General features: G+C 40.5%; 1 protein-coding gene across 2 annotated transcripts in view; it reads left to right on the top strand.

Moving 5' to 3' along the window:
* Window positions 1-22,533, top strand: part of mfsd3 (major facilitator superfamily domain containing 3) — a 117,664-nt gene that overhangs the window by 19,192 nt on the left and 75,939 nt on the right. For both annotated transcript variants that reach the window (XM_048527551.2, XM_059644659.1), the window contains exon 4: window positions 9,734-9,881. In XM_048527551.2, coding sequence (XP_048383508.1) covers window positions 9,734-9,881 — 148 coding nt within the window. The remainder of the gene's footprint in view (window positions 1-9,733; window positions 9,882-22,533) is intronic.

The raw sequence follows: 22,533 nt of genomic DNA, 5'->3' as shown, positions 1-22,533 counted from the left end.
TCACCCATGCACCCTTCGAGTGTTTGCCACTGCCTTTCTACTGTTACTTCTTCAAGTAATGTTCTTCAATCTACCATAGCCAACTCATGCCTCATACTATGGTAATTTCCTCTACATAGATTCAAGACTGTAGCTGCAGCTACATGACTCATTTCTGTACTGCACAACTCGATGACTCTGTGATTCTGTGATTTTTCCAACTTGATGACAAATTCTGTCATATTATGGCCACTCATTTCTAAGAGGCCTGGCATAGCAATGTTGTCAGTTATAACAGTGTGGAGCTGGAGGAACACAGCAGGCCAGGCAGCATCAGAGGAGCAGGAAAGCTGACGTTTCGGGTCGGGACCCTTGCCTATTTCTGAAGAAGGGCCCTGACCCAAAACGCCAGCACGCCAGCTTTCCTGCTCATCTGATGCTGCCTGGCCTGCTGTAGTCATCCAGCTCTACACTGTGTTATCTCAGACTCCAGCATCGGCAGTTCTTACTGTCTCTGAGTAGATTGTCAATTATTCTGATTACCTAATATGCTACATAGGATGGCCTGTTCTGCAGTTGGTTCCTCAATGGTCCAGAAAACCATGCTGCATACACTCCAGGAATTCCTCCTCTGTGATATCATTACAAGTTGATTTGCCCTATCGAAACACAGAGTAAAGTCACCCATAATTACAGCTGCCGTTTTCTTGTTAAGTGCCATTCCCTGCCCATACCCTGTTTGGGGGTCTATATACTATGCCTGCTGAAGTTTTTTGCCCAATGCTGTTTCTCAACTCTATCTATTATAGATTCCACCTTGTCAGGGCTAATATCATTCCTCACTATTGCATTAACTTCTTCTTTAATCAGCGTTGTAACTACGCTACTGTTTCTTTTAGTTTGTCCTTCCTAAGTACTGAATACCCCTGGGTTTTCAACTCCCAACCCTGGTCACCCGGCAGCCAAAGCCCAGTAATTCTGCTATATCATATCTATTTTCATCTCTTTGCATGATTAATTAATCCACTTTATTACAAATGTTCTGTGCATTAATGCACAAAGCCTTAAGGCTTTTTTTTAAAAACATTAATTGTCCAGTTTGCATTATCATTCACTGTGGCTCTCTTTGAAACTGGCCTTTGATTTCTCTGCTTATCATTTTTCTTGTTCCCTTTCTGACTCTTGTTCTTGTTCTTGTCCTTGATTCCTGCTCCTCTGATGTCTTGCAGAGGTTCCCACCCCCTGCCATTAGTTTTGTCTCTACATTCTGTGCTGTAGTCAAATCACTGTTTCTGAGCGTATTGTTGAGCAAACATGGGAAAGTTAGCAATGCATTGCTGCATACTATACTCACTTTTAGGATGAGATGCAAAGTCAACCTTTGTGGGTACACTGGATGCAAGAGGTTCTATAAGCATTCAAGAACAGAGAGATTGCAAATGTCGTGGCCAATGATCCATTGTTCTACCTTTATCTTGTTACCCTTTGTGAGATCTTTTTTGTGCACAGATATCGTAGGAACTGCCGATGCTGGAGAGTCTGAGCTAACACGGTGTGAAGCTAGATGAACACAGCAGGACAAGCAGCATCAGAGAAACTTTTCTGAAGAAGGGTCTCGACCCGAAACTTCAAATTTTCCTGCTCCTGCTGCTTGGCCTGCTATGTTCATCCAACTTCACATTGTGTTAGAGATAATGGGAACTGCAGATACTGGAGAATCCAAGATAACAAAGTGTAAAGCTGGATGAACACAGCAGGCCAAGCAGCATCTCTGGAGCACAAAAACTGACGTTTCGGGCCTAGACCCTTCATCAGAAAAGGGGGATGGGGAGAGCGTTCTGAAATAAATAGGAAGAGAGGGGGAGGCTGACCGAAGATGGATAGAGGAGAAGATAGGTGGAGAGGAGAGTATAGGTGGGGAGGTGGGGAGGGGATAGGTCAGTATACCGTCTACTGTATCCAATGTACACGTTGTGGCTTCTTCTACATTGGGGAAATCAAGCGGAGGCTTGGGGACCGCTTTGCAGAACACCTCCGCTCGGTTCGCAATGAACAACTGCACCTCCCAGTCGCGAACCATTTCAACTCCCCCTCCCATTCCTTAGACGACATGTCCATCCTGGGCCTCCTGCAGTGCCATAATGATGCCACCTGAAGTTTGCAGGAACAGCAACTCATATTCCGTTTGGGAACCCTGCAGCCCAATTATATCAGTGTGGACTTCGCAAGTTTCAAAATCTCCCCTTCCCCCACTGCATCCCAAAACCAGCCCAGCTCGTCCCCGCCTCCCTAACCTGTTCTTCCTCTCACCTATCCCCTCCTCCCACCTCAAGCCGCACCCTCATTTCCCACCTACTAACCTCATCCCGCCTCCTTGACCTGTCCATCCTCCCCGGACTGACCTATCCCCTCCCTACCTCCCAACCCATACTCTCCCCATCCCCCTCTCTGATGAAGGGTCTAGGCCCGAAATGTCAGCTTTTGTTCACACCGTGTTATCTCTCTTTGTGCACAGTTTAGTTAGCTTGTGTGTCCGTGGAATGGCAGTGATGCCATAGAATCCGTGCAGTATGGAAGCCAGGCCATTTGGCCGATTGAATCCTTACCAACCCTCCGAAAAACATCCCACCCAGACTCACCTTCCCCTTCCTTGTCTGTGTAGCCCTGCATTTCCTATGGCTAATCCATCCAGCCTGCACACCACTGGACATTATGGGCAATTTAGTGTGGCCAATGCACCTAATCTGCGCATCCTTGAATGGTGCAAAGAAACCAGACCACCTGGAGGAAACCCATGCAGACTGGGGCAGAATGTGCAAACTCTACACAGGCAGTCACCCAAGGGTGGAATTGAACCCAGGTCCCTGGTGCTGTGAGGCAGCAGTGCTAACCACTTTAGCAGTCCATGTCATACCTAAGATAATTTGCAGAAAATGTGAATATCGCCGTATGTAATTCCTTTGCACATAACTGGAAGTCACCATTCTAACTGTGTTATTAAAATTATGTTTCGTTCCTCTTCACTAACACCGCCTTATGAATAAAATAGTTACAGAGGAAAAAAAACCTCCCGGTCCTTGGGTAAGACCTGTGGTTGATTCTATAAGCTGTACTGTTTGCCACCAATTGATTTGAAATCTGTTTGTGGATTTTAATTTAAAATAATTCAAAGGGGCATTGTCATTTTTTTAACATAATTTATCAATCTGTGAGGGTGCATTCTGTATGCTGAATAAAAGTGATATTTTGGATGTTCCCTTCCCATTTCTTCATACATGCCAGTTTCATTTGTTGAGATATTTTACTGTATTGTTTTCAGTTATTTCAATTCATTTCCACCAAAAAATTGGATTTTTGGTGGCAACGTTTCAGTTTCCCGAATGCTAGTGTACAGTTCTTCTTTACCTAACTATTCTGTGATTTCACTTCTGCATCATTACAGAGGTTTGTGCTGTACTTGTTACAATTAGAAATGTGGTGTTTGTTTTATTTTCATTAATATAGATCGTATAATGATATAGAGTAATATAGCATACGATTTTAGGCCTCAACAAATTTACTGTAGTGGTACTTTCCCAGGAATGATGTGGGAATTTAAAAACAAAATAACAGAGAAATTACACATGCTCTTCAAAAGAATAATCCTGGCATATTACTCCAGAAGGGCACTTTGATTTCAAGTATTTATATTTGATGTTGACGAAATCAATGGCTAGCATCCAAACATTATTGATTGGCACTGTTAAAATAACAGAGCATAACAACTTCAATTAAAGATCACACAATCCAATTTTACTGTCTGGTGAATAAATTTCCTTCTGTTTAGCATGCTTTGATAACAACATGGCAAGCAGTGCAAGGTCAAATATTTTCAGGATAATTTGTGAAATATTAAAATAAAAAAAGTACGTATACTAATAATGAAAGAAGAACAAAGATTTATGTTTGTAGGTACACCTTATCATGAATCTTTGAAAAATCTCAATTTTGCATAATAACAATTTATGTAAAGTAATTATTATATGGGATCAATTTGCATACTGCAATATTCTGTAAATAGCATTATGATTCTAGGTTTTTTTGCTCATGTCTCTGGAATGGGGAGTGAACCCATACCTTCTAACTCAGAAATAACAAGGTGCAGAGCTGGATGAACAAAGCAGGCCAAGCAGCATCAGAGGAGCAGGAAGGCTGATGTTTCAGGCCTAGATTCTTCTTCAGAAAATTTTATTAAGAACGGTCTAGGCCCAAAAGGTCAGCCTTCCTGCTCCCCTGATGCTGTTTGGCCTGCTGCGTTCATCCAGCTCCTGTTATACACCTTGTTATCTCAGATTCTCCAGCCTCTGCAGTTCCTACTGTCTCTGAAACACTTCTAATTCAGAGGCAGGACCAGCTGAGTCTCAGCTGACAACAAGAAGTAAAAAAATGGCATCAGTATTCAAAACAATTTTGACATTTATGTCGAATAATCTAACGACTTCAGTATGGTAAGATCTTATCTTAGCTATCATTAATCTTTTGCAGTAGATGATATTTGAAATGGGTCATTATAAACGCTGATGCACTGGACAGGACTGCCAATGCCTTCGGTTATTCAAATCATATGCTCAAATCAAAGGGCAATTTGGGTAAATCTCAGAAACGGTTAAAAACTGGCTAGAAGCTCTGATGCATTCTTAGGAAATGAAACAATAAGAGAATGGGAGTGAATACTACAAAATAGTCAGTACTGTGCTGTACTTCAGCGTATTGGTCCTCTCGAGTGTGGGAGAAAACAACTCAGCAACGGAAAAAAAAGAAACCAAAAACAGGCCAATGATTTGTATAAATTTAGTGGCAATTTTTGTTCGTCCTGCACAAGTAGCTGAAAAGTCCACTCTGAAGCTCGACCTTCTTCACAATGATGGACATCTGGCTGCATGGTTTCTGCAATGAATCTTGTCTTTTCATTCAACTGGGAGGTCAGCTGCTGTTGTAATACGGTGCATTCAACATGGGCTGAGTTGGTGAGTAGGTGATGTCATAATCCTCCCTATCCCTACTGTGTATTCTCAGCATTTTCTGTTTCTATTAATTCCTTGTTGATTTGATTCATGTAATTGTGGGAAAGCTGTCAGTTTGACTTGCTTAAATCTTCTTTTATAAGTACCAAAAATGTAAGTTCCTTGAATAACAAATAAAACTAGGAAACTGGGCTAGATCTGTTGGTGTTTTAAGGATAATAGAAGGGATGAAGTCTGATTTGTTTGTTGGGAGTATTTTTAAAAGAAAACAAAATAACCCGCTTTGAGCCTATTAAATATATAAATATGATGAACTTGATATTAATATTGATTTGGCAGTAGTTTGAATTGGGTATGATTAGTAAACTGCCTGTTAATGGCATGCATACCTCATCTTTAATCGTGTTAAAAGCAGCTCAGTTGACAAGTACTGGAATATTAAACGAATTACAATTTCCTTTCTGTCTCTCATTTATGTGGCCTGTATAATCACTGTTTGTAATTGCTATGCTAAATATGGTTTTCATAAACATATTATTAGAACACCTCACTTGAAGTTCTTTAACATATTGTGTAGTATTACAATCTAGAATGGGTGTCTGTAATTGCTAATCCATTTGACAAGGGCTGTCTAATCAAGAAAGTTTTAGAGCCTCAGCTTTGTTTAGAAACAGCTTCACTTTGCACCTATGCTGCAGTCATAGTGTAAACTGAAACCAGAGTTAAGGCCCAAACTTAATGCAAAATGGTCAGATTTGCAGACGATGACAAACTGAGGATCAAAGCAAAATGCATATGTGCTGGCAATCTGCGTTAAAATAGAAATACCTGTTATCTCAAGTAGGATCTGGAAAGAAGAAGGCAGCTAACAATATAAGGTAATCAAATTAAATCCAAATTACAGGAGTAGGTCATGTTGATGGATATTTGAAACAAGTACAATCTAATGAGCAGAAATACTTTTCTCTTCTCACGTGTAGTGGTGTATGAGGCAGACAGTGTCTGTTTCCAAATGGGCTGAATTGTAGCTTTGACATTTAATTTGAGATACAATTAAAGTACAGTCCACTAAGCAATACTAAATGTTTGCTGTCCAATTCCTGTACTCCCTGATCATCTAGAGAAGAAAACTAAACTCCAGCTCCGGTTTGTTATTTTCAATGGTCTGTTGAAATCCCTTTTTCTAACTTCACCTCTACCAGCACTGTGGGCAGGCCATTGTGCGGAGGCTGTTGATATTTGACATGATGGAAAAAATGTTTAACTGTTTCTCTGTGTTTCTTCCTCGCAACAACCCACCCTTTTTCTTGCTCACAAAAGTAGATCAACCCTTCCAATTACCCTTACTTATGCTTATGTTATTGTGACTGATTGACCTGTCTTAATTTTAATTAAATATTTATTTGTAGGCATATGTGTGTTGAACTAATGGGGAAATTGGGCTAATGGAATGTTGGCCCTTATTTCAAGGGCGTTGGCATAAAAGAATAGGGAAGTCTTACTGCAACTGAACAAGGTGCTTGTGAGACCCCGTCTGGAGTACTGTGAGTAGTTTTGGCCCCCTTATTTAAGGAAAGATATCATTTCATTGGAGGCATTTCAGAGCAGGCTCATTTGGATGATCCCATGTATGGAGAGACTGTCTTTGAACAAAGGCTAAACAGGTTGGGTCTCTACTCACTGGAGTTTAGAAGAATGAGAGGTAATCTCATTGAAACGTATTGGATTGTTGAGGGGCTTGAAAATGTAAATGCTGAGAGGATGTTTTTCCTCATGGGAGAATCTAAGACCAGAGGGCAAGGTCTCACTATGAAGCGATGCCAATTTAAGACTGAGACGAGAAGGATTTTTTTCTTTCAGAATGTTGTGAGTGTTTGGAACTTCTTGCCAGAGGGAGCTGTGGGGCAGAGTCCTTGTGTATATTTAAAGCTGTGATAAATAGATAGACTCTTGATCAGTAGGTGAATCAAGAGTCACAGGGATAGGGCAGGAAAGTGAATGTAAGGAATGTTGGATCTGCAGCAATCCTATTGAATCAAGAAACAGGTTCAGGGCTGAATGGCCTAATCCTGTTCCTGTTTTTTATGGTCTAATGGTCTTACAAAACACAAACTCAAGGCTGAAATAGTGTAGTCAGTGGTAGTAGAAGGTAAAGCCTGACTAGAAAAAATTAGTATTAAGTGTATTGGCATATTATCCATCTCTATGGACTAATTTCAGTTTACAGTTTGTACTGTTTCATGATATAATGCAGTCAATCCTGAGGAACTGTGTTAGCTCAAGAGTAATACCCAGAATTGAACACAATACAAGTATATTCACATTCCAATGCGTCACTCATCCAGTCAAATTTAAGAGTGGAACTTAATTTCAGATCAGCACTTTTTCTTTTCATTTGTCATTTGTCCTAAAACTGTTGCGAATATGACTTTAAAATGTTATGTCTACTATGGATATTTGAGATACCAAAGCATGAATTAGGAAATACTCAAGCCTGAAATTCACTGCAGATCCACTAGGAGATGCTATTATGACAGAAAACTCATTTTGTGTTCATTTTTGGATTAATAACGTATGTAATGTACTTGAGAAAAGATTTAAAGAGGTGTGACTGGCTAATCTGCTTCTGAGAATAATGTGAAACAGTGAAATACACAAAAACTGATTATAGTTTGAGCGAAATAATTTTCAGTCATTAGACCATAATAACAGTAAGGTACCAGAAGGGGATTACTGTGCAGGGATTACTTTTTGTTTGTCTGTCACATGGTTAATGTATTGTATCATAGTACCATGTTACAAGTCCCAGTTGTAGTTTCAGTAACCAATGGGACCAGACTTTAGTAGTAATCCAAAAGTCCACAATTACAACAGCACCAGACGGATTACTAAAAATAGACTCCCCGCAGGTAATCTGTCTGGATTACTACATTTACAGAATTACTAGCATTTAAGGAAATGTATGGAGTAGGTTTTTACCTTTATCTTTAGTATTCAGTTATGATATATCCAGCAAATGATACTTAGTGACCAGTTTGCATCGAAATATTATGTACCTGCCTTAAGGACATTATAGTGAAATGATTGGTGGTTAGATAACTCAGTTGGCTGGACAGCTGGTATGCGATGCAGTGATGCTAACAGCACTGATTCAATTCCTGCACTAACTGAGGTTACCGTGAGGACTCTCCTCAACCTCGTCCCTTGCCTGAGGCCTGTTGACCGTCAGGTTGAACCACCACCAGTTATCCGCCTATCTGTCTAATGAGAAAGTAGCCCTGTCTTCCAATCATTTACCTTTACCTGTAGTGAAATGACTCTTCTGATAGTTATGGTACAATGTTTGTAAGTAACCGAGAGCTGAGTCATCGGACCACATATAAAACATAAATACCAATCTTCCTGGTGTCATGATTTAACAGTATTAAAGTTCCTTTCATTTAATGTAACCTGTAGCAAGTCATTTTATTGTGATAACAAAGTTGGGGAATTTCAAAAATCTGAATAAAACAGAGCTCACAGTGATAAAGCAGTCAAATACCAGCGATTTTTTGTTTTGTTAAAATATTAAGCCAGAAATAAGAGAAGCCTGAAGGAATTGAACAGTGAAATTTGAACCAAAACGTAATTAGTCTTCTGTGGTAAAAAGTGAGAGTTACTGAGAAAATGTGCAGTGGGATTGATTTATCAAAACTGATTTTATTGTTATAATTCTTAAGTTACAATATCACAAAAGCAAAATTCAAAAATGCTACAATGGTTGCCAATCGCCTATGATTAAATGTTTATATAATAGCACAAATTTTTGTACACCAGTTAGTTTTTGAAAACGTCTTGCTAGAAGTTGTCTGAGTCAAGAAGGGACTCTACGGAAATTTGAAATAAAATATTAGAATTCAATGGAGTTATTGACAGTTGCAACTTTGGATGATACTATAATTAATGATAAATTAATTTTTCAATGATTTTCATTCATGCTGTTTCGTTTTCATACTAGCTCTGTTGCAAATGTTATTACTGCCTTATTTCATAAATGAAAATACCATTAAAATCTGGAATGACACACCATAAAACAGATATTTTTCTAAGGTTGTGGTAAGTTAGAATCATATTTGTGGGCACTTGATGTTGATGTCGCATGCCTGACGTCGTATTGTTCTGTCCATTACCAAGTGATCCTTAGTCCTGATATTACAGAAAGTTCACAATAATTGCACAAAAATAAGAATACTTGGCACATGTTATGTGGAGCAAAGTGTTACACTTTACAATTAATCAATACACAAGGTATTTTTCTCTGTGAAGTTAAATTGTTCCCAGTATTTTTAATGAAGTCTGTGAGACATATTTGCAGAGATTAACTAAAGATCATTAACTGTAATCATTGTTGATGGTATAGCACTAGTTATCGAGAGGAGGGAATACAAAAATGGCCACACTAACATCTGTTTTGTTTTCCCATTGTTTGATCCTGAAGAAGACTATTCTGATTGAAATGGGCCTTCAGATAATCACACTTCCCTGCCACTGCCCAACTCTTGCTTTGGTCGAAAAGATGTCTTTAAAATGTCATTAGGAAATAATACATGTGTACAAACTAAAAGCATTGATGAATTCAAAGATCCTTTTGCATCCAATGCTTTAAATCATTAGGATACTTTTATTCAAACCACAAGACAGTCTCATTTATTATTGTTGAAATAGTGTGTAATTATATTGGCTAATGCATCAATTCTACTGTCTATTTTCAGGAGAACAGGGTACTGTCAGCATGTTTCCCCTGTTTTTACTGGAGCACGGTTTCTCTCCAGCAGAACTGGGCCTATGGACTGGAATAGTTGCAATGGGATTTTCTATTCTTGGATCATGCCTTGGTGGCATATTAATGCCGAAGCATAAGTAAGTTTGTAGATTTAACGTTTATTCATATGTAGACATCAGAAAAAAATACTCTCGTTGTTATCAATATTATGTCACCTGTCTTCAGACTAAATAAGCAATGTTAACAAAATGCTAAGTTAGGATTCTATTTTATTGCATTTGGAATTCTTTACAAATGCCCAATGTAATGTGTAGCAGTTGGGTTCACACCCAACATGAAGACCAGCAGGCAAATGACAATACAGTTTTGCAGCTTGGAGCGTTGGTACAAGCTCTAATTTTCTTCTTTAACTTGGATGACCAAGAATCCCACTCTTACACAGGAGAAGCACTGCAGGCTCCCTTGAGCCCTGGAAAGTGCTATATTCCCCCTGTCCCAGGTCCTTCTGCTGCCACCTAACATAAACACTGCATTTTTTGTTTATTCTTTCATGAGTTGTGGGCAAGTCCCCCATTTGTTGGCCATTCCTAAATGTCCTTGATTAGTGCGGCTATTGAGAGCTATGCAGAGGGGGAACATTTCATCTGTAGAGGGTATTAGTGAAATGAATGGGTTTTATGGTCATCATTTTGATTTCACATTCATTAATTTCACCACATGCCCTGGTAGAATTTGAACTCATGCCCCCAGAATGTTGGTCTGGGCCTCTAAGTTACTGATCCAGTGGAGTTACCACCACACCACCGTCTCTCCTTATGAGCACACCATCCTTGACCATCATGTCCTGGAGCAGGACTTGAACTTGGAGCTTCTGGTGAAGGTACAGGGACCCACTGCACCACAAGACATCGTCTAATAATCTTTATCTGTCTTTTTAAAAAAAAGACGAGTGGTGTAATCACAGTTGTCAGATGTCAAGTCTTGATCTCTGTGTTGAGTTATTTGCTGGGTAGACATTTAACTTTATGCTGGCCTTCCAGCAGTTACAAAAGTTCTTTGATATTTTTGCATGATGAAAAGTATAAAACCTCCTGAGAAAAATAGTTAGTTCAGCCTGGTATTGAAATCGGAAGGAAGGGTAGACTTGGCATCCGGCACTCCCCTGTAAACCTGTGGGACTTGTCAAGTATCATTGAGCATCAAACTGATTATGAGAATACTGTAAAAGTGGGTCACTGCTGAAAATAAGTCTTTTTAGATCAATAGGTTGTACTGTATTGCTCCTGTACCTTGTTGTGTTAGCAATTGTCTCACTTGAAGATTTGAAAGTGCGGCACTGTGCTTACATTAGTCATGGTACTGTTCTGTAAATTTCATTTCTTATACAGCTGCATTTGACTTTCAACTTAACTAACTGAATCATTTGATTGACATAAAACAAATATTGAATGTTCCAGTAATTTTTTCTATACTTTTTCGTATCATATAATGAAAGTTGAAATGAAATTCCAGTTTATGTAAGACCTTTGATCTAATGTTATAAGGAAACCAAGATGTTATCATTTGTACATTTAGTCCTTACTCAACAACACGGGTTGGAGAAAATGAATAACTATTCATGTAAGAGAATAGAATATCACTCAAATCTAAATGTTGTCCCTGCAGTAAACATGATAGCACAGCATAAGACAGATTTTGGACAAATATGTGAAGCATGTTGTGTATGCATTTTTCATTCTTGATTTCAAGAATAATATTCTATTTCTGTCAAAATGCAAACGTCAGGGGTTTAGTAAATGCATTTGATTTTTATGACAAGTATAAAATGCAGACGTGTATCTGTGACTTGCAGATTTACACTCCCTTTTCCATTGCTGTTTCTGACTGGATGCTAATCATTAACAATACATTAAGGCTAGCAGGTTTGAGATAAGAGGTTCTTTTATGCTGTCTACAAGCTAATAACTGTCACTGCTTTTGAGAAAATTGGATAACCAGGCAAAAGGTGTTGCTTTATCCTGCTAGGAGCTGTCAAGTATTTTCTAGGTTGTAAGGGTTTTGAAAATGGGATTGAAATCTGCATCTACTTGAGTGGCATTTAAACTTAAAAAAAATACTGATAAAGTAAAGATGAGAATAGTTTACACTAATGGACCTTGTGCTTTTCTTCACTTTGAATTGGAGGGTTTTTTTTATAGTGACCTCTTGAATTAAATTCAAAAGAGGAAAGATGAGCTTCTGGAGGTTGAGCTGGTTAAAGGTGTGAGTTATTGAGCTGTATAGAACTGTAAGGTTCACTGTCTGGTCTTGCCAAATTAGCTACTTCTGGTGAGCCTGCAGTAGTTCACAGTTGGCTTTAGTTCTACGAGATAGAGCAAAAGCCATTGCAAAACCTTGTTCTAATTTGCATCTGATAACTCAAGCAGGAAGTAGTCAGCTGAAGCTCACTGCAGAGAGATGCAGGTGAAGAATAGTTGTAAACCAAGGTATGACTGGCAATGGGGAAAGGAGCCAGAATGTGAGCCTTTTAGCTGAGGAGAGAGAGAGGAATAAAATTGACATTGGAATAGTGAAAATAGCAGAGGGATTCTGCACAGTCATATCAAGAAGCCATTAATGTGATGCAGGACATCCAATGCACATTAGTCACAATTGACTTGTGCCATACTGTCTGGTTTAAAGGCACCTGTTACATATATCTTCCAAGGTGGTATCTGTGGTACTGACAACATGTACATTAACCACATGCCAGGCTATTACGGTCATATACCTTATGTTTTTGTTAGTCTGTATGCATATGACTTGATGGCTCTAAAATTCATTTTCAGTACGACAATGTCCCCTGCTTAGAGTATCTATCCATTGCCTTTGTTTTGCGGTGTTTCCCTGTAAGATGCAGGAATGCACATTGATCGAAAAGATCTCTTGTAAGATGCCCCTTACTGTGCATGTGCACAAAATAAAAAGTGACGCACAATTAGCAGAATCAGCTATGCATCACATTGCTACTGCTGATCGTTTCTGTCGATATTTATCAGCCCCCTTAGCTTGCAGTTTGCAATTGTATCATGGAGGTAACGGATGCCTTGTTTCTTCAGACCAGTGAAAATCATGAATTCCCTGTGGAAAGCAGCTGGCAATTTAAAGATATTTCAGGTGTTTATTGGCTGGTTATACTGCTGAATGTGAGAGGTATGACTGATATCGCATATATGGTGAATGTCACTTTTTCCTGAACACTCACTCAGTAGTCCACTCTGTCTAATGAATCTACTGCACCATTTAATATGCTTCTGGTTGATTGAATATTTCAATGCTTTTTACTTACAGTATCCCCAAATTGTTTTATGCCATTGGTAATAATTTATCAACCCCTAAATATACTCAGTGACTAAGCTTTCACAGCTCTCCAGGGATAAAGAATTCTGAATATTCAACGCCCTCTGTGTAAAAAAACAATTAATATGTTAGTCCTAAATGGCATCCCCTTATTTATTTTGTGCCTCTTAGACTCCCCAGTCAGGGGAAATATCTTACCTGCATCTCTATCCCTTTAAGTATTTTGTAAGATTCAAAGACATTGCCTCTCCTTCAAAATTGCAATGAATATAGGGCCAGATTACACAGACTGTCTTCATTGGACAGTTTCCACAACCAGGGAACAAGCCTGGTGAATGTCTGTTGTGTTCTGTCTATTGCAGCAATACCTTTCATGAGATAAAGAGACCTAAACTGCATACAATGCTCCAGGTGTGGACTGACAAAGCTGCTATACAATTGAGACAAAATTTCACTGCTCCTGTATTCAAATCCTCTTTCAATAAAGGCTAACATTCTACTAGCTTTCTTAATAGTTTGGTGCAACTGTACGTTAGCCCTCAGTGACTTATCAATAAGGATGCCTGGGTCCCTTTGCACATCTATGCTTTCCAACTTCTCAGTATTTAAGAAAAACTCTGCCCATCTGTTTTTTCTATTAAATAAAAACTGAAAGAACTGCAGATGTTGGAAATCAGAAACAAAAACAGAAATGGCTGGAAAAGCTCAGCAGGTCTGGCAGCATCTGTGGAGAGAAGTTAGAGTTAACATTTCAGGCCCAGTGACCCTTCTGCAGAATGTTCTTCCCATCAAAGTGGACAACTTCACCCTTTTTCACATTATATTTGGTCTGCAAAGTTCAAGCACAGCCACTAAGCCTGTCCAAATCCTTCTGAACAAATCTTTATATCTTCCTCACAACACATTCCTGCTTAGCCGAAGGGAAAAACTTAATTCAATGAAAATGCTGATTGCTTGCCAACTAAATGCTGATTAGTAAAGGTGCTACCATGGAGAATGCACTGGAATGTAAGCAGCTGATTGGGAATGCTAGTTGACTCTTTTCGCCTATCTTTGGGACACACAGCCTACATAGCTAATATCACACCAGCACGGAAATTCATATATCACTTTGCTCATTTGTATGGTTGTCAGAATGTCTTTTTGAGTTGATAGTAGCTTTTCACTAGTGGCGAAAACCACTTGTGTTGCTATTACCTCCACTTTGCTGTTGCTTGAACCTTTGAGATATCTTGAACTTTGAAGGTAATCTGAGACAGATTGGGTAAACAGCATATCTCTTCAGCTGTTCACAAGAAGCAATGTACTGACCATCTCCAACCAGTCCATGCTTACAATGTTCACAACACAACCTCCAGAATTAGATATAATTCCACAGGGGACAGTATTTGCAAAACATTCCCAAGTGTGCAAAGAATTACAATGATAATTTAGAATTGTTAGCCAGGCTCACAGTCTGGCACACCTATGTGTACTAGAAGCTATATACAGAAGGGCACAGGGCCCTACTCCTTGCAAACAGAAGGAACATGTACATACCCTGTACCTGTTTCAATTCAACAAAATATGTAGTAGTGGTTCTCTGGTTCGTTTCTTAGCACAATGTTCTGTCCAATCAGAGTCAACCTATATGGCTTAAAATTTAAACAAGCCTGGCTGTTAAATTTAGTTATCATTAACCGATACATTTCTCATGATGATGCCTCAACCAATCAGAGCCCAGTGTTGTCAACCAATTAACTCTCTCGTCCCATGTAGAATTAATGTTGTTGCCCTTTATTTGGCATTCTTGCAGTTTGTCCTGATGAGTGTTAAGACAAACAGCTTTCTCAGCAATGTCCAACTTTGTATATTTATAACCTACCAGGATGTCTCCCCCCCCCCCCCCCCCCCATCCACCTTGTAGCATCTTGTACAACATACTGACTTAAAAAGCTGTTCTGGATGCATAAAAATTCTCATCCCTCTTTCATATAATGATTACAGCAGTTATCGTTTGGGAAGTTTACTTTCTCGCTTTTCTGAAATTTGCTCACATACTTGCTCTTCTATTTCTCTTGGACTGTTGGGGGCCCATAGTGCTCTCCCAGTAAAATGATTGATCTTTTTTTATTTTCAGGTTCTACCCTTATGGCTTCAGTTCAGGAACCTTTGAAGATGACATCCCTCCTTACTGCTGTAACTGATTCCCTGATTAATATTTCGATGCCTACTGTTGTTTTATCTCTTTTTCTCTCTCACCTGAAGACACTGTATCCTGGAATATTGAGCTACCAATCCTACCGCTCTCTCAACTATGTCCCAGTGACAGTAATTACATCATACCACCATGTTTTAATTTGTGCCCTCAACTCATCAGCCATTTTTATCAAACTGCTTTTCTAAATACCATTCAGACTTTCCCAAATTCCTTGTGCCTTAACGGGTGTATCATTTTGGTGCCTTCTCGATTTCCTTGCTGTCTCTACTGTTCAGATTTCCCTGCTGAACCTTCTCTCTGGATGCTACTCGCACCAAGTTAGTGTAAAACCTCCCCATCAGCACTAACAAACCTCCCTCCAAGAATGCTGGTCCCATTCCAGTTCAGGTGCAACCTGTCCACCTTGCACAGGTCCCCCCACCACCTCCAAAAATGGTCCCAATATCCCAGAACTCTAAATCCCTCCATCCTGCACCACATCTCCAGCTGTGCATTCGTCTGGACTAATCTCTTACTTCTGTACTTATTAACATGTGATATCAAAAGTGGTCCTCTTCTTGAATCTCCTTCCCTACTCCCTAAATTCCACTCTAGGATTTCATCTCTTTTCTACTTAAGTTATTGGTACCAACATGATCTCTGGCTATTAGCTCTTCCCCTTCAGAATACCCTACAACCACTCATTAACATCCCTGACCTTGGCACCATGGACCCAACACACCAACCTGGAACAAAAACAGAATTTGCTGGAGAAGCTCAGCAGGTCTGACAGCATCTGTGAAGGGAAAAAAAAACAGAATTAATGTTTCGGGTCTGGTGACCCTTCCTCCAAACTGTTCTGAAGAAGGATCACCAGACCTGAAACATTAACTCTGATTTTTTTTTCAACACAGTTGCTGCCAAACCTGCTGAGATTTTCTAGCAACTTCTGTTTTTGATTTTGATATACAGCAACCACAGTTGTTTCAGCTTTTATTTACACTAACCTGGAATCTGTTTCTCAGTTGCAGAAATGTCAGTGTGTTTGTTTACGATTAAATACCTTACCACAAAACCCTGCCATTATTCTTCTTCCCCTCTTGCTTAGAAAGGTGAAACGTCCACAGGGGATTCCTACACTATCTGCCTTCCTTATCTCTATCTGGTGGTCACCCGAACACTTTCTGCTTGGTTGGTCTTCACCTGTGGCGTGACCACCTCGCCGAACATGTTTTTTATGACATCTCAAATGCAGTTAACCAGTAGCTGCCTCTGTAGTACTTCCTGTAAACTTGGTCGTGAGGGACAACTGAAGCAGCTATGATTTGCCACGTAACACAGGAGGAGCATATCACGAGTTTGAGCTCTGCTGGCATGACTTCCTCACTGGCACTTTGTTACATCACTTGTAAAAAGAAACTGTTCTTATGCAAGAATACCATTTTGCTTATTTATATTACTTTATTATATTGTCTCTGACTTTCACTTATTCCTGTGATATTTCAATTAATCCCTTCTTCCAAAAAATATAATCAAGAATCCCTGCAGTGTGGAAATAGGCTCTTTGGCCCAAAATGCCTGCACCAATCCTCAGAACACCCCACCCAGACCAATCCCCTTATATCCAACTTAATCTACACATCCCTGAACACTATGGGCAATTTAGCATGGCCAATCCACCTAACCATAACATCTTTGTACTGTGAGAGGAAACCAGAGCACCTGGAGAAAACCCATGCAGACTCGGGGAGAATGTGCAAGCTCCATGCAGACAGTTGCCTGAGGGCAGAATCGAACCTGAATTTCTGGCACTGTGAGGCAGCAGTGCTAACCACTGGGCCACTGTGCTATTAACAAATATGTTTTTTTTAAAAAAATGAACTGATCAGCAGACCACTTTCTTGCGATATCATTGTTTTATTTGTGCTCCCAATAAGCAGACCCTTTAAGATACTGCTGTTAAATTTGGACTCCCCTCCCTCTGCTCACTTGAAGCTGAAGAAAACAGCCTTACCAATGATAAACAAAAAAAGACATAAACAATGAACAAAACAAAAAGCAAAAAAAAAATCTCTGTCCCTCTGCACCGAATTTCCACAGTGCACCAAATCCTCAAAACCATGCAGTCGTTCAGGCTGTGTCTCACTCAGGACATGTTCCCTCCCAGTTATTTGTGCAAAACACACTGACGTGTGATTGTAACTAGGGAAACTGATAAATTTATTTTCATTGGCAGTCTAGGCTTCTGTTACTAGTTTTATACATCAGACGACTAAAGCTTGACTGATTGTGGAATATGTCACCATGAGATGGCTTAGAAGAACCCAGCATCTCACATCTGTTTTCCTTCTCTTATTCTGAGTACTTCTTGTTTGTATGCTATCTAGCCTGTTATAGTCCAAACTCACCTGCAGTAATAAAAGGATATGTATTAGCTATAGAGTAGAAGGGAAAATATGTCTCTCCAAGCCTCTTATGATAGTCTGTGGAATAATTGCAGCTTGAATTCTAGCCTCTACTTATTTCAGACAAGGATGCGTACAGTTAGAGTGTCATCGATGTCTACAGCCAGAAAATGGCCTTTTGGCCCAACACGTCCATACTGATCAGAAACAACCACCTAACTATTCTAGTCCCATTTTTCAACACTTTGCCAATAGCTTTGTATGTTTTAGCATTGCAAAGCATGGGGGTTTCTGCCTCCACCACCCTAAAAGGCAGTGAGTTCCACACTCGCACCAACCTGTGACTGAAAATATATTTCCTCACATCTCCTTTAAACTTTCTGCCCCATTTCTTAAATCTTTGCCCACCAAGCAAAAGATTTTTTTCCCATCTATCCTACCGACTATGCTCTTCAAAATTTTATACATCTCAATTATGTCACACCTCAGGAAAACAACCCAGTCTGTCCAATCTCTCTTAATAACTGAAACTCTCTCGCCCAGGCACAATCCTGTTAAGTCTCCTCTGTACCCTGTCTAGTGTTATCATGCCCCTCCTATAATGTGGATTCTAGAACTGCTCGCAATACTCTAGCTGCAGTCTAAGCAACATTTTATATCGTTTCAGCATTATTCCCCTGCTCTTAAACTCTATGCCTCGACAAATAAAGCCAAGTATCTCATATACCTTCTTCACCAAGTTATCCACCTCTCCTTGTACCTTACACATGAGCATAAAAATTTTAAGGGACCTCAAGTTATTTTGCACAGTTAGCCCCCTGTTTTACCTTTGACTAGTTTTATCATGCATTGCCCTGAAAACTTTCAATTACAATTCTTTAAGCTACTTAGCTCAAACCTATTCACCTCAGTTTAATTCTTTTAGTGGATTAAGTTTCTTGCTCTTTCTTAATTTCATTAAGTTTCATGCTTCTAAAAGCAAATTTGGACAAGGATCCAGCCCAATTTGATTTGCTTCACCAATTAACTACTGACCTTCCCTTTATACAAAGTTCCTCTTGTGTAACAAAATATTTCAATTCTTTAAATTGTACCCCAATCCTTGGGCTGGTGTTTGCATTCCGTCTATGCTTCCCACAGGGCTTTTCCTCTGTGTTGAACTTACAGAATTTACCAAAGGTGATGCTTCTGATGGAGCAAGAGCGGATTTACAAACCGTAAATAAAACATTTTCTGGCTACTAATTACTAGCCACTTGTGCTGCCAGTCTTGTTGAGGGACTGCTTACACGGAGACAATATCCCAGAGGATGTACTATGCTTTAAACGTATCCAAAGAATCAATTAGCTGGAGTACTGCTAGAAAGGTTTATGTTTCACCTTAACTTGTGGCTAGATTCCAAGCAAGTTAAATAATGATTTTTTTTGTTCTCTGTAAAACACCAAAACCATCAACAGGAAGCTCCGCTGAGAAAATAAAAATGCTTTTACTTTCCACAATGGGAGGATTCATATTTCATCCAAATACTAGAGATGCTTTAGCAGTTGATCAAAAAGTGCTAAGTCACATGCTCAGCCTGACCTGAGTGGATCTGTGCAGAGGAAGCTTGTGCTGCTGGACTTTGAGATTCTTTGCGAATCACAGTTTCAAGATCTTTGCCAAGTCTGCTGCAAAATAAAAAGTTATGATAAACTGTTCTGTCAGATTATTTCACGTTGATGAATGCCAAACAAATATCCTTTTATTTAAGTCCATCAGAACAATTTGGTAAATTACAATTTATTTTTCTTTCTACTCAGGGAATTTTATCAGTGGTGCACTGTTCCCAACAGCAGAACACAAAGTGTTCGCCACTTTTGCTGTGTTTTGCTGATCCCACACAACTACAATTAAAACTTAAAGTGCCAGTGACATTATGGCATGTGAGTGGGTTCACATGGTGGAGAAATCTTTTCATTTGCAATGGAGCAAGAATAGGCAGAATCTCCTGGTCAAACAGGGAGACTTTGGATCATGGCCCTAACTTTCCTGTCTACCTACTTTGCCAAACATATAATGAGAGTACAAAAGTGGCACTGGTGTTTTAAACCTTATAATTAGTTCACACTACATTAGTTTCACTTTGTTCATTTCTTCAGCACTGTTATTTGTTGAGACTTGCTCATTCAGAGGCTAATTGGCTGCCTTATGGTTGGCCCACATTGAAGATTATGAGGGAGCTACGGACACTTCTTTATTGTGGAAGAAACAATGAAGTGTTTGTATGCTCACTCTTTGAATGTTCATATTACTGACCAATGTTGTACCCACCACTCTGGGACACAGCTGAACTTGCAGACTCAGCTGGCCTTCCATGCAATGCATTTTAAAGGACATCTCTCTCAGCAGAAATAATTGAAGTGTTGTAGGTGAATTCAAAGTCCTGTGGTGACTCTGCCACCCGACATCCTGTGACGGACTCACGTGAGGACAGTAGTCCTTTCTTTAGGCTCCTCATTCATTCATCTTGACTGACTGTTTCCATCACATCCAGAAACTTAAGCCTTACTCTCATTTTACGCCTCTTCATCAGTGACTGTTCGCCTTTGCATTCCTCCTCCACTCCTCTATGCCCCGATCTGATTCCATACCCATGTTACCACTGACTTCCCTTTGCTGATCTTGAGCCCCAGGTTCATGTAAAACATCTTTCCTTAGTTCCCCTTCCTTCTGTCACAAAGTTCAACCTTTAAAATAACATGAACCAGGAGTTCGTGGGTCCACAAGCTTATCATTTGGTGCTGACTTTATCTTGAAGGTGGGATGTAGCTATAAAATTTTTATGCTCATGAGTATTCATGACAGAGATGCTTAACAAGTGGAGAATCTGTCATTTCTCACCATGAAGCCCAACACTTCACAAACACGATGCTGAATGAAACTCTGCGTCTCACGTCACCATTAATAAATCAAAATTTCAGTTCTCACTTAATCCGGGCTCTCTCTGCCACCTTTCCTATTCTTAAATGTTCCATAACATTCCTTCAATACAGCAACTGATTTAAGGTGTACAATGTCTTGCCTCACTGAGATAGCGCACTGGAAATTAAGCAATGCTATTCCTGGAGTCTTCACAAAATTTAAAGATTTTGTAGAAGTGCGCAAAATTCCCTAATTTGCTTGTCTTTTTAGATCCAGGTTGACAGTAAGCATATACCAGGTTTCTGTACTCTAAACCGTAAATGGTTATAAACGATTGACAGATAACTGTATTGGTTAAAACTCTAACCAATTTGAAAATGCCCCCTACTTGCACAAACAGACACACGGGAAAAAAAAAATGGTATTAAGGGTGGAGGGAAAATCGAGAAGGGCAGTTCAATGGCTCTGTTCACTGGGTTCACTCAGATGATCCTTTTGACCTGCCAGGATTGGCTGCTCCTCGATCTCTCTTTTCTAGGTACTTTCACTTGCTTGTAAGAGGCACAGAATGACTGGTTCATGACTTTTGAAGTCTCTGATTTATTGTTTAAAAGCATCAGCTTACTGCAACTGGTGAGGGAAAATTAACTGTGATAATGGGAACTGCAGATGCTGGAGAATCCAAGATAATAAAATGTGAGGCTGGATGAACACAGCAGGCCCAGCAGCATCTCAGGAGCACAAAAGCTGACGTTTCAGGCCTAGACCCTTCATCAGAGAGGGGGATGGGGTGAGGGTTCTGGAATAAATAGGGAGAGAGGGGGAGGCGGACCGAAGATGGAGAGAAAAGAAGATAGGTGGAGAGGAGAGTATAGGTGGGGAGGTAGGGAGGGGATAGGTCAGTCCAGGGAAGACGGACTGGTCAAGGAGGTGGGATGAGGTTAGTAGGCAGGAGATGGAGGTGCGGCTTGGGGTGGGAGGATGGGATGGGTGAGAGGAAGAACAGGTTAGGGAGGCAGAGACAGGTTGGACTGGTTTTGGGATGCAGTGGGTGGAGGGGAAGAGCTGGGCTGGTTGTGTGGTGCAGTGGGGGGAGGGGACGAACTGGGCTGGTTTAGGGATGCGGTGGGGGAAGGGGAGATTTTGAAGCTGGTGAAGTCCACATTGATACCATTGGGCTGCAGGGTTCCCAAGCAGAATATGAGTTGCTGTTCCTGCAACCTTCGGGTGGCAACATTGTGGCACTGCAGGAGGCCCATGATGGACATGTCATCTAAAGAATGGGAGGGGGAGTGGAAATGGTTTGCGACTGGGAGGTGCAGTTGTTTATTGCGAACTGAGCGGAGGTGTTCTGCAAAGCGGTCCCCAAGCCTCCGGTTGATTTCCCCAATGTAGAGGAAGCCATACCGGGTACAATGGATGCAGTATACCACATTGGCAGATGTGCAGGTGAACCTCTGCTTAATATGGAAAGTCACCTTGGGGCCTGGGATAGGGGTGAGGGAGGAGGTGTGAGGGCAAGTGTAGCATTTCCTGCGGTTGCAGGGGAAGGTGCTGGGTGTGGTGGGGTTGGAGGGCAGTGTGGAGCGAACAAGGGAGCCACAGAGAGAGTGGTCTCTCCGGAAAGCAGACAAGGGTGGGGATGGAAAAATGTCTTGGGTGGTGGGGCCGGATTGTAGATGGCGGAAGTGTCGGAGGATGATGCGTTGTATCCGGAGGTTGGTGGGGTGGTGTGTGAGAACGAGGGGGATCCTCTTTGGGCGGTTGTGGCGGGGGCGGGGTGTGAGGGATGTGTTGCGGGAAATGCGGGAGACGCGGTCAAGGGTGTTCTCGACCACTGTGGGGGGAAAGTTGCGGTCCTTGAAGAACTTGGACATCTGGGATGTGCGGGAGTAGAATGCCTCATCCTGGGAGCAGATGCGGCGGAGGAATTGGGAATAGGGGATGGAAGTTTTGCAGGAAGGA

This window comes from Stegostoma tigrinum, chromosome 3, assembly GCF_030684315.1.
Source record: "Stegostoma tigrinum isolate sSteTig4 chromosome 3, sSteTig4.hap1, whole genome shotgun sequence".
Lineage (NCBI taxonomy): Eukaryota > Metazoa > Chordata > Chondrichthyes > Orectolobiformes > Stegostomatidae > Stegostoma > Stegostoma tigrinum.
This window is presented reverse-complemented; position numbering and strand designations above follow the sequence as displayed.